Genomic DNA, 13,156 nt, shown 5'->3' with positions numbered 1-13,156 from the left:
GGCCCCCAGGGACCCCTGGGTGTAATCTGGTCCTGTATGTGTGATTGTGCCTGCCCCACATGCAACCGCTCCCCCGCCTTCCCCTCACCCCATCTGTCCCTCTCTCCTTCTCTGCCTCCATCACCTCCTGCAGACAATGTTGATCTGCTGTAACGTGTGCTCACTGCAAATTTGCACATCTCTCCTAAATACGACGCGGTTCGGGACAAAGCTGCGCTCCAAACACCCCACCACCAGCACATTCCCCAACTCTGCTTAGAAAACAAAACGCTAAGCTCCTGACGCTAATCACGGACATACTGCAAATTCCTGGACGCAAATTGAGGATTTTCCAGGATTAGATGAAACATCAGTAAGGCCAAATTTCCCTACTGTACTTTCTTAGTCAGGCTTTAGGAAACTTTCTCAGTCTGCTGTGCAGCACACAGGGGCTACTGCTGCAGTCACAAAATGGTTGACTCCCCTGCCTCTGTGCACAAAATGGCCTCCCTGTGAGCAGCTGCTAGTGCTGCGACGCTGAGCCTGACAGTGAGTCATTGCATAACCCAGCTGTCCGTTACAGTTGCATGGAGGATATATAGTTAAATTTAAATTAGAACTGGCCAGAGAACAGGAAATACATCTAAAAGCAGACATGCCAGGCTGTTCTTTCACAAGATTTATGGAGCAGAGGGACGAATCCAGAGCATTTCAGTGTGAATATAAAGAAGCTCACCTGAATGTGCATTTTGATTACCGCCTTCCCGATCAGTGTTGCCCCAAAAAAAGTCCAGAAGGGGACCAGAAAATGTCCACACGTTAATCCGGCCAGGTCAAACAATGGATTGGGAATCTAAGGAGGGAAATATAGGATCTTTTTAGACTTAATTCTGCACAAGAAACAAAAGACTATATAATATGAAAGGTTTCTGTGTCTTTATTTTAGTAGCTTTGCTTCCTTTCTGCACCCCACTGACTAAAACAGAAGGTCTGTAATTGCATTAAATAGACTTTTTAGAGCAAGATATTTGAAAGCTGGTGAATTTGACTCACAGAGGCACATGCTAAAATCCCCAAAAACCCGACCTTCTGGATAAGCTTCTGGATGGCAACTTTCACCCTAGATGCAAAATCCTGTAATAAAAAACAAGCAAACAAAACAAAATATAAATTAAATAGAGAAATATGTCATTTTTTTTCGTTCTTAATAATGAATGAAAAACTTTTTTTTCAGGGGAAACTAGAAAAATCCTACTTTTTATTTAAAATCATGACCTATAATCACATCTACATTAGACCGACTTTAGGAAACCAAAGATAAATTGTTTATCATCATTTCTTAAAATATAATCATTATTTACACTTCTTGAAACAAATGATCCGCTTTAAAATAATGTCTTATTTATTGGTTTGAAGCGGCTGTATTTATTCAGCCTCATTAACAAACACTTTAACTTACAATTTGTTTTAATGGTTTGTTTTTTAAAACTGTGGTTCAGAAAGTTGGAATCAAATATTCGTAACTCTTCCAACAAAACTGTGATTTATTATCGTCAGATAAAGTGCATTTCTTCTCAAAGAAATAAGTTTTAGAGCCCATTCTCTCTCTAATATATCACTAAAATTAAACTAAAATAAAACAGAAATGTTTCTGAAGGCAAAACAAGAGCAATAGTTTAATTTATGTTGCAGAGCAGCGATTAGATTTATGACAAAGAGGCTTGTGAACAAATTTGAAGGCTTGCTTTTTATTTCATGTTTGCAAAATGGTCAAAATAATTTTTTCAGTCTGAAAAAAGTTTTGTTTTTTTATTAAAAGTGACAAAAAAAGAGCTTTTCAGAGTTTTCCCATCATGTCTAGGTATCAGCAGTTCACAGTATTTAGTTTTATATTTGAATTCTGGCTGAAAGTTTCTTATTATTACAATCAAATGAAGTGTGAAAGAAAAACTTGCTTTTCAAATCCTTCCAGTAATACTGTGTGTTAAAGAAAAGCAGCAAAGTGAGGAGATTCTTGCTCCTCCTGTAAACAAATTTAGCAACAAATGACTTTAAACAATTTCTTAGCAACAAGAAAAAAAGAAATAAAATCCTAAATAAAAAGTTATATATCAGTAAAGATTATTTAGAACTTTAAATGTGACTAAATTAAATTTTCTATGAAAACTAATCTGAACCTCTTTGTTTCTAAAGTTTTTTTTTATTTTATGTCAGAAGCAAAAATCTTCTTGATAAAAGCAAATAAATATTTATTTTTAAACACATGAACATTTTTCTTGATTTTTATAGAAAACATGCAAAAGCCAAACCTGATAAATAAGAGTGTTTGCTGCAGAGAGGTGCTTAAAAGCTGCAAAAAACAACTATTTTTACATTAGATAATTTTATTTATTATAAATATTTATTTTTAAAAGGAATTTTAAAGTAGAACTGCTTGCTGCAGTAAGGAGAGAACCCTCCAGCATCTGCAGATAAATTAAATTTTGCATTTCAATGCTCTGATTCACCTGTATGACTCTAAATAAGTCAGGAAAAAATATTTCTCAACATGTTTTATAGCCTGAAGTAACACTAATTTGTTTTCTGCAATTAATCATCTTCAGGTTTAATGCCTTATCATTTCTTTAATTGGAAATATCTGAGACAAAGCAGCAATTTCTGGTCATGTTCCTGTGACTCAGACATCCAGGACTTTTCCGATCGCTGCTGCCCCATCGCTCCTGACAGAACAACAAAGGCCTCTTTTCACTCCAGTGACACAGATTTGTCCAGAATATTCCAGGAAGAGAAGGTTTAACCTGTTTGGAATTTAGCTAAATTATATTTCTGGGAAGAGGATCAGTGCATGCAGGCCGGCGCTGCATCTCCCACACCTCTGATATTTGGATATTTCAATTTGAAGGTAAAGGGGAAAAGATTACTTTAATGCAGAGTTAATTTATTACTATTAAAGTTTTTCTTTTTCCACCAGTAATGCTGATTTTTACTCTTTATTATTTAAATTTTTTTTTTGCAAAATGTAATTTAAAATTTTTACCAAATTTGCTAAATATTTAAAGAACTCTTAAACTTTTAAAGACCTAACCTATTTTGTTCTTATTAACAATACCCAGAAGTGTTACAATATGAAAAAAATGATATATCAAACTTTTATTACACTTTCTAAGGTATTTTTTTAAAGATACATCAATCTAATTTAATTATTTTGCTAACACATTTATTTAGAAAAGCTTTTTTAAAACAAAAAATTATGCTTGTTATTTAAATGTTTTTTTTTACACAGACAAGTTTTGGAATGTAAAATAAAATAACAAACGTTTAAAAAGATTTAGGCCTAGTTTCTCTTTTTTATTTCAAAACAAAGAAATTAAAAGTATTGATTTAAATTTTCTATAATAGCAATTCTACTTTAGAAAGCTGTGCATCTGGTTTGCAGCTTTAAAACCTCTCTAAGTGATGTTAAAGTTAAAACAACAATAATATTTTTGTCCTGAAATTAGCCTTAAAATGTATAAATCATAGCCATATGAAGGCCTTCCTAAAGTATCATAATTTAGCTTTATTACAGCTTTGGATAAATGTTTATTTCAAAGCTTATTATGATTATTTGATTTTTTCTGGATAATTACTTTTCTAAAGAATAAAGATTTGTTCTAATCTAAAAGTCTAAAGTTAGATGGAAAAAACAACAATTAAAGTAAATAAAGTAAGGCCTAAATAGGACTTTTTGGGGGGATTTTTTTCCCTTGCTTCATGAAGTCCAGAGGGGAGGTTTGTTATACAGTATCAGGCCTTATATGGTCAATGAAACCAATTCATTGCTGATGACATTCTTTGCGGGGTGCTACTCAGCAGACAGGAAATCTGAGCGACATGGGAGGCAGCCTAATAAGGTGGTGGTGGGGGGAGCAAAGAGACGTCCAATCTGATTGGCTCTCGATTTGAATTTCTGCCTCCACTGATGTCCAATCATAAAAGTTTCTCCTCAGACAACCCGGAAGTTTTAATTTCACCCTGTCCCCATGTGCATGAGTGTGTGAGTGTGGCTCAGCTGGTGGGATACAGGGAGGGAAGGAATGTAGATGGCTGCTTTGAGGACAGTCTAGGACACCTGACAACGTCGACCGATCCACTGCGGCCCGACTCCTGTAGAACCAATCACTCATTCTTTTGTTTGCAGACATCATGACACCTCCATAGTTATTTAGGTGCTGCAGCTGAACGTTTGGCTCACATAATGAGGGACCATAAAAATAGTCAGAGAGCATGAAAATATCATTGCAGCCTGAACAAAGGGTCCCAGAGGGGCTAAAGGGAGGGGGCCAAAAGAAGGTTAGAGAGTGTATGTGTCAACTAGTGACACTGTGATTTAGTGCAGTTGAACTGCACACTTGGATCTCTCCTTTGTGCGTTTCTGGGCCATGGAAGCATCTGTCCAGGATGGATGGGAATCAGACATCCAGACTCAGCCACTGGCGGCAAGAGGAAAATCACTGATTTTCCCTGGCAACTCGCCAGCGATTTGTCCTACCAAACGCTAACCCACTTCTCCACCCCAGTTAACAGCAGGCTGAGGATCTAGGCTAAGGGAGGAATTGGATTTTGTAAGATCATCTTCAGGATGTGATTTCACAGAACAATGAGGTTCGGTTTCACCTTTAGTTGCTCAGCGCAGCTCATCCTCAGAAGGTGATTCTACTTTCTGGCACATTATTGGCTCAGATTTCCTCCGTAAGCATTTTATATCACGCTTTGGTTGAAACAAATAGAAACCTTAATGAGCAACTTTATATCTTGATAAATTAACCCTAACATCGGGCTCACTGGGCAAAATAGAGACTCTATTACAAGTGATTAATTTAATGTCGGTTTTCTTTTAATTCCAGGATAATTGTAAATTATATAGAGTAATGTGCAAGCTTGATGGAGGGGAGGCTCTGAAAGAACATGGCCAAACAAGGGTCCTATGAATGTAATAGGGGCCCACCCAGACCAAAAGGAGGAAGATTGTCAGCAGTTTTTTTAACGCTGTGGTTTTGGGATGGAACGACTTATCAGCCAGACCGTATTTCTGGCCGATTATTAACGTTTTTATTTCTTGTATCGGTCGATACATGCTCATCACCGGATTATTAATGCATTGCGTAACAATTGTTTGCATTGCATCATCTCTACCTCATAAATGGAGGAAGAGAAAGAAATATCAGCTTCAAGGATCCGCCCCCCCCCAAAAAAAATCAGCAGCGCATATCATGGATGGGGTTAAAAAAACAATCATAAAAATTGTTTATTGGTTGATTTATTGGTTGAAATTTTACAGCAGCACCGAAAAAGGGACCCAAAAAATTAGGATGGATAGCAGAGGGTAACCCAGTGGGTACATAAAATAAAATGCACCCAATGCCTCTTTTCCCTCTATAACGTTAAAGATAGACATAGATACCTCAGAGCACACCCACAACCTCTCGTTTTGATAAATGTAGTGTCCCACATTGACTTTCATTGATTTTTATTCATTTTTAACCCTTTCTGTGCCCTAACCTTGAAAATAACCCTAAAACTAACCCTTACAAGTGTTAGAAAGATAGCTTGATGTATGTATATAAATATATATATATATATATATATATATATATATATATATATATATATATATATATATATATATATATATAATGTTTTTTTGATTGCATATAATTTTAAAAAGCTCTTTTAAATTAAGGTTTAAAAATGTATATGAAAATGAAAGAAAGGTTTTGGACGTAAACCTTAAAATATATTTTTAACCCTTTAAAGTCCTGCCTAGCATCAGAAATCACTTTCGTCTTTTTCTTGTTTCTTGGTGGATTTTTACTTTTGTCATTATTATTTTTTTTTAATATAGCATTTTCAAAGCATTAAACAGGACACAGGATGGTGTGGTATCCATTTATTTGAGTTAAGTTGCAGAAACAACATTTTGATTCATTTTAAGTGTTAACAAAATAGCTTATGAGGACCGGCAAAAATATGCTCCCTTTGTAAAAAAAACTGCACTGGAACTGGTCCTTATTGTTATTGTAAAACAGGAGTAAACAAACACACACAACAAAACAGAAAACATTTTTTCCTGTTTATTCAGGATCAAGAGGAGATGTACTTTACTAGAGTAGGGATATTTTCTGCTTGCTAATATTTGTTCCAGAAATCATCAAGTATATATATATATATATATATATATATATATATATATATATTTTTTTTTTTTTATTATTTTTTTTTTTCCTGATTGCATCAAATTTAAAAAAGCTACTTTACATTTAGGTTGAAAAAAATATGAAAATGAAAGAAAGGTTTGGGATATAACCCATAATATATTGTTTAACCCATTAAAGTCCTGCATAAAATCAGAAATCACTTTCATCTCTTTCTTGGTGGATTTTTATTTTATTTATTTGAGTCACAGACAAAAAGCAGACAGAGACAACATTCTGTGATCTCGTGGAATAATTAGCATGAGACAAGGAAAATCTATACATAGCCTATGTCACCCTCAAGATCCCCAACAACCAACCCCCGCCTCCCCGTGTCTGTTTTCCTTTTTTTTCTCAATGAAAATCGTTCAGAGGACACCCACACACATCCCTGGCACGCTCAACGTCTAAAGTTCATCTCATTAAGTCCTGACAAGCCCGCGCCTGCTCTCTCTCTGGGCTACAGGAAGTGGTCTGATTATTAAGAACTCATGACGCAACTGACGTAACGGTGCCCCTTTCAAGAATCAAGAAAAGGAAGAAGCGCACATTCAAATCTGTCCGCACACATATACATGCAGAAAATGCACCCCTGGGTCCACGTTGACAAATTCTTTAACAAGCTGTGGTTAAAGGGAAGCTGGTTTTAGTGTGAGTCACCCCCTCCTTTCAAACAGTTTACTGGAAATAAAGAGGGAGGAGGAGGGAGGGGGCATTTTCAGAGAAGTCACGTGACGGGGCTGGGCAAACCACAGCACAGAGAGGCTTTGAGTGCAGTAGGCCAGGGGGGAAAGGAGGCATACGCCCAGCGCAGATGGCCCTGATTTGAGTTACAGGAGATACGATCCTGGGAGTTGGCAATCAAGAATTCACAGCCTGTTAACCCCTTGTGGTCTGGATCAAAGAAAAGAGAAAGAAAATTGCCAAGGCAAATAAAAAACTGTAATGGAGATGGAAGCTAGGGGAACAGAGTCCAGCCAGGGTCTTCTGAGGCAACATGTGTCAGTCCAGAGGATCCCATGTGCTCCTGGACTGTGTGTGTGTGTGTGTGTGTGTGTGTGTGTGCAAAAGATTTAAGAGGAGCCTGACATTCATGACATCAGCGTCTGGAACCGTTAGAAAAAGCATGACTTCATTATTTTTGAATAGGTCTGTTGAATGAGAGAGAGGGAGAGTCAGAGACACAGGGAATACTTTGAGAGGGTCGCCGCTGTGCCTCACGTGCACTTGCGGCAGGAAGTTGGCCCTGAGCGGGCTTGGAGGAGAAAAAAACAGCAAAAACCACAAGACTTAAGTCAACTGTTTGAAATCGGCGGACCTTTGAGGCCAAAGCTTCAGGCTGACCAAGTCAACACCGACAAAAGAGAGCCACGCTAACATGTCAAGTGTGTTGGCTGAGGGTATGCATTTGAAGGGGAGGTATGGATGTGCAGCCATGGCGGGTTGAAGCAAGGTCACATCCTTGATGAAAAGAATTAACCGCTGCCTGTCCGATTCACAGTGATAATGGTGATTCTCCGTTCCGGTTTCAGCGAATTCACTTTGTTCTACCACTAACAAGACCGTCAGCGTTACACATACAGGTTAAGAAGACATCAGTCCAAGGTGCAGAGTACAAAAAAGTGAAAGTAGACTTAAAAAATGGCGTTGTGTCACCACGTCACAACAAAGATTATCCAAGAAGCAGGAAAAGCCTGAGGAGTGAGAAGAAACAGGTTCGACATGTCATAAGTCCACAGTGGTGCAAAAAACCTGTATCCGGATGCTGTTCAAACACACCAGCCCTCGTCACATACTTTCACACACAGCTGCATAGAGAGAGAGGGAGAGAGAGAGAGAGAGAATAAGAGACAGAGCTTAGAGAGAGCAATGCTCAGTGCAGGACAGAGGAGTTGTGAGAATAGCAGCTGAGGGACAGTCAGAGAAATAAGTCAAAAAGAGAGCAGGGTTTAGGCTGCGGGAGCTGCGTCACTTCCAATCAGCCTCTTCATGGATGCGAGACCAATAGGTGATGCTCCTCCTGTCACATTTTGTCACTGGTTTGTTTGCGGAAAGACGCACGCGAGGTCTTCAACGGCCAGATGATGATTTAGACATCTTCTCCAACATCACCCGTTTGTCTGACTCCGCTGCCGTCTCCTGCACCTCACCGCTCCTGTTGGCTGAGAAGCACCCCTACATCAGCCAATGATGTCAGAGCAGCCTTCATACACATGTGGTCCAAACTCCGGGGCTGATGTTGGTGCCAACCTACGCAGCTGTCCGCAGGCGATTTTAGCAGGTGCATCATCGATGCCTTTTATTCAGCCGCAGGATGGACTTTTACGCAGCTTTTTTTCTTTATATGTATCAAACCCATGGGATTTAATTTGGGAAGACCAGGAAAAAAATAAATAATATATTTGGTTTATATGATATACAACCTGGAGTTTATCTGATTCCCAAAAAGTAGAGCTGGATGCACATGTTAAAGTTTATTGTTAACAAAAGGTTGAAAATTATACGTCCAGACTCAGATGAAGTATCTCATTAAAGTGCATGCACCCCTCACATGGTTGGAACTATTTTATGACACATTTTAATGTGAAATCACAAGATGTTAATACAATCTAAAGTACTCAGCGTACAGCTTGTATAACAGTGTAAATTTTCTGGCCCTGCAAAAAAAAAAAAAAACTAAGAACAAAACTCAAGGCACAGCAATTACAGTCTAGACCGCTGATAACAAATGAATACACTAGTATGGTTCCAAAGTACCAATACCATTTTTTGCACTAACAGTTTTGCATGAATTCATAAGAACCTCATTGGTTGCCACCAGAATCCTCTTCCAGCCATCTGTGACATCACTACCTCATCTACCTCAGGCGTAACACTGGTGGACAGACACTTAAGGGCTGGTTATACTCCTGCAGCAGTGGGTCACAGTGAGCTTGTTGCAGATATTTTTGATTTATGCCACATGATACGCCACAACGCAAGAGGTTCAATCAGGAATTCACTGTGGGTCTAGATACGGCAGAGGCGGTGAGGAAGTGGGGGCAAGTTTGTGCGACAATGGAGGGACATGAGGGTGAAAAAGAGGTGGGATCCAGGTGGGAAAAGGGTCCCAGCGTTCTTGCACACCTCACTCTTCATAAGTGGTTTACACAATGGCGGTCATACAAACAAAACAAGCCGGTAAGGTACCAAACAGGAAATACGCATAGTGTAGAGTGGATGTAGATTTGACCAATCAGAGGTCTCCTGTCTGCGGCACTGTCTGCGGTCACCTACAATTTTGGAGAGGTGCAGCAGAGTGTCTGCGGAAGGGGCGGGGCATATCTGCACTCACTGCGACACACACATGCAGACAAACTTGGTTTCTGAGTCGGCCTTTGGTGTTTGCTACACCTTTGGTTAAAGATGCTCCACAGATGCTCAGTAAGGTTAAGATCTGGAAAAATGCTTGACCAGTTCAGCACCTTTACTCTCTGTTGCATCAGGGTTGTGCTTCAGTCAAAACTCATTAATATCAGGTTGGGTAGAGGTTGGTTGAGGACCCAAATGCGGAGATGAGGGCAGCAGAGATAAGTTCTTGCAAGTTTAATGAAACCAAAAAGACAAAAGAAACAAAATCCAAAAATCAAAATACAGGAAACCAAAAACCAGGAGACATCAGGGGGAAACATACATGGTGAGCCAAGCGACAACAAGAAACCAACAATAAGGAACTGTAGAGGCGGTGCATATATGGGAAACAAAAGAATTTGTGGACTAATAAGCAGGTGTGGGGGAAAGGAGACTGGCACAAGGGGGCAACAGAGAGTAACTCAAAAAATGGAACACAGCTTAAATATAACACAAAATGGAAAATAAACCAAAGATCAAGAAAGCAGATTGACATAGATAAAAAGGGTACAACCATGACAATAAAGCCCTAAACCATGACGCATCAACCACAATGTTTGATTATAAGCGAGATTTTTTTCTTCATACTACTAATTGCTAATTTCTAAACACTCAATACCATCTAACCCAAATAGGTTTATCTTAGTCTCACCAACCCACAGGACATGGTTCCAGTAATCTATGTCCTCTGTCTGCTTGTCTTTAGAAAACTTTCATTCATGTGCATAATTTTTAGAAGATTAAAAGATGCTTCCATCTTAGACAACAAGCCATGTTGACCAATTTCATGCATTGTGCTTGCAATGAAAACTAGATATGCGAGAAACACATATATGGCGAGACCTGTGCAGGCACTGCACCTCAGTTTCAGGGGATTGATGATCTTCTTGATGCCTCTGTCATACATAAACAGTCAAATATAAAGACTTCAAGCTTAAATATAGCTGTGATTATTATAAAAGCCAAATACCACATGCAGACAAAGTTTATTGTTAAATGAAACAATAAGCTGAATGGCTATAATGATAAAAAGTTATGTTTTAAGGTGTCAATATGAATATTTTTAGATGACATTAAACAAAAAACCTGCATCTATGGTCTGGCATGGTGTTGGCAGCATGACACCGTGGGACTGTTTCTCTGACAATGCTGCACTGCACAATATGAACCAGTTTTATTAGTAAAGTTTATGCTATCAAACAATGACTTTGGTTTCAATTGGTTTTCACTAAACACCATTTATGGCAAATAAAAAAGTGTCATTTTTATATTATATAGAAGTTCTACTACATAGAAATATTTGTTTATGTCTTGTAAACAGTTCAGTCGATGAAGGCAGGACTTCAAAGACGACCTCCGGGAGTTGCCTGGGAAACAGTCACCACATCCAAACCAGATCTTTCTTCTAGCAGAGCTTCAGCATGAAACCATGAAAAATATGAAAAAGAATCTTAACAAGAAAAATCCAAGGGATTGCTAAAGTAGGCTTACATGGAAACACACAGCTTTTTTAGTAACAAGTATGTTATTTAGACATTTTTCTTACTGTGCTATGACAAAAATTTTTTTTTATCAACAACTTAAAATATCAAAAATCTCCAGAGAAAAATATTAGATTTAAAGCTACAGTGTGTAATTTTCAGCGACATCTAACGTCCAGACTGCAGACCGCAGCAACATGAACATCTCCCCCCCACCGCTTCTCCCCCCCAACAGTACGGCGAGCGTTACTGGACAAAATGTCTTCCACAACGTCCGCATCACCTACCTTCTCAAGTGATGAGGTTTGTTTACATAGATAATTTTACAGATAGTATTTCATTAGTCTGTGTAGGGTATACTGCCATCTATTGTTCAGTACCGTCTCAGTTCATCTCTCTCAACTTGCCGTAGTTACTTTCGAGCGTAATGGGCGATCTCGCAATCGCTAGTTTGTTGGCTCTGCGCTGCCGTAGTGCAAAGATGTCTGCCTCCATGGCTGCGAGACCCGCTCCTATGTAATTATAAATAACGAATTCTAAGGCAACACAAATATTAAAGGAATAGTACACCCAAAACATGATTAGCCTTCATTTTCTACTCACCCCCATGCTGAACAACACTCTGGAGTACTTTTTTGATATCTCAAATGCATCTGGAGATCTGGGAGGCTTCTTGCTGTCTGCTGACATTCAAATAATGGAGGTCTGTGGCGCCCGAGGCACAAAGGTCCATAAAAGTCCACAAAAAAAGTGTCAATATTCCTCCATACTGGTCGTCCAATGTATTCCAAGTGTCCTGAGTGGGTAGCGTCCAGAATTTACTCGAAACGAAGTCATTTAGAATGTTTTTAGAGCATAAACAGTAGTGTGTAGGATTTCCTGAAAGCGCGCACATGCGCGTTCACGACGCTACGGAAGCCGGCAGACCAAACCAGATGAAAGTGCGCATTCAGCGTCTGCTCTGCCAATAATGCAAGCGTAGAAGAAGAAATGTGCCGTTTACCTGTGCAAAGAAAGAAACAACGAAAGAAAAATGTCTGAGGACTTCAGTGTTGAGGAAGAGCATGAGTTCTTTGCCGAGCTGAATGCGCTGGTTTGGTCTGCCGGCTTCCGTAGCGTCGTGAACGCGCATGTGCGCGCTTTCAGGAAATCCTATACACTACTGTTTATGCTCTAAAAACATTCTAAATGACTTCGTTTCGAGTAAATTCTGGATGCTACCCACTCAGGACACTTGGAATACATTGGACGAGCAGTATGGAGGAATATTGACACGTTTTTGTGGACTTTTATGGACCTTCCTATCTCGGGCACCATAGACCTCCATTATTTGAATGTCAGCAGACAGCAAGAAGCCTCCCAGATCTCCAGATGCATTTGAGATATCAAAAAAGTACTCCAGAGTGTTGTTCAGCATGGGGGTGAGTAGAAAATGAAGGCTAATCATGTTTTGGGTGTACTATTCCTTTAAGGTTAAGAGGCTGAGCTCGTAGATGTTTATAGATAACATAGTTATGTATAATATATTACATTTCTGACTGTATATCCCTGTAATTATTACACACTGTAGCTTTAAAATGTTTGTTTCTGCAGTTTTAACAGCGTAGCTATCTAATAAATGCGTTATATTCACGTTTAGCTGCTACAAACACATAACAGGTGCTGGGAAATCCCATAGTGCCAGGAAAGGCAGCTGTAACCGAGGACTAGCAGTGCTACCACCCGGCTAGTTAAACCTGGCTTAGGAGCCATACTGAGCTGTCAGCAGAGCTCTGCTGCTACATAAACTCTAAAAGCTCATTTAATAAGTAGGATAATAAACTTGATGAACTGACTGTAAAGATACATTTACGGGTGTAATTTCTGTCCTAAAAACAGCCTAAATCTACTTTCTGTAATAACTTATTTAATGGGAAATAAAACTTAAACTCAGTGAAAGGGAAACCGTAAGTCAGAGCTAAACCTGCAGCATTAACAACACGGAGCTCCACCGCTCTAAAATCTCTCAAAGCAACTAGTATGCTAGTTTTTGATAAACAAAATCCACAGATGAAGTTTGAGGTATAACATCAA

General features: G+C 38.9%; 1 protein-coding gene across 4 annotated transcripts in view; it reads right to left on the bottom strand.

The window, feature by feature from the left end:
- LOC119791576 (vacuole membrane protein 1-like) overlaps window positions 1-13,156 on the bottom strand; it is a 105,627-nt gene that overhangs the window by 28,575 nt on the left and 63,896 nt on the right. For 3 of the 4 annotated variants that reach the window (XM_038297757.1, XM_038297759.1, XM_038297760.1), the window contains 2 exons: window positions 1,033-1,113; window positions 716-832 (listed from right to left, as the gene is read on the bottom strand). In XM_038297757.1, coding sequence (XP_038153685.1) covers window positions 716-832; window positions 1,033-1,113 — 198 coding nt within the window. The remainder of the gene's footprint in view (window positions 1-715; window positions 833-1,032; window positions 1,114-13,156) is intronic. The other variant, XM_038297758.1, reaches the window with a different exon arrangement.

This window comes from Cyprinodon tularosa, unplaced genomic scaffold, assembly GCF_016077235.1.
Source record: "Cyprinodon tularosa strain WSP-4 unplaced genomic scaffold, ASM1607723v1 ctg396, whole genome shotgun sequence".
Lineage (NCBI taxonomy): Eukaryota > Metazoa > Chordata > Actinopteri > Cyprinodontiformes > Cyprinodontidae > Cyprinodon > Cyprinodon tularosa.
Note: the sequence above shows the minus strand (reverse complement) of the source record. Positions and strands in the feature narration are given on the sequence as shown.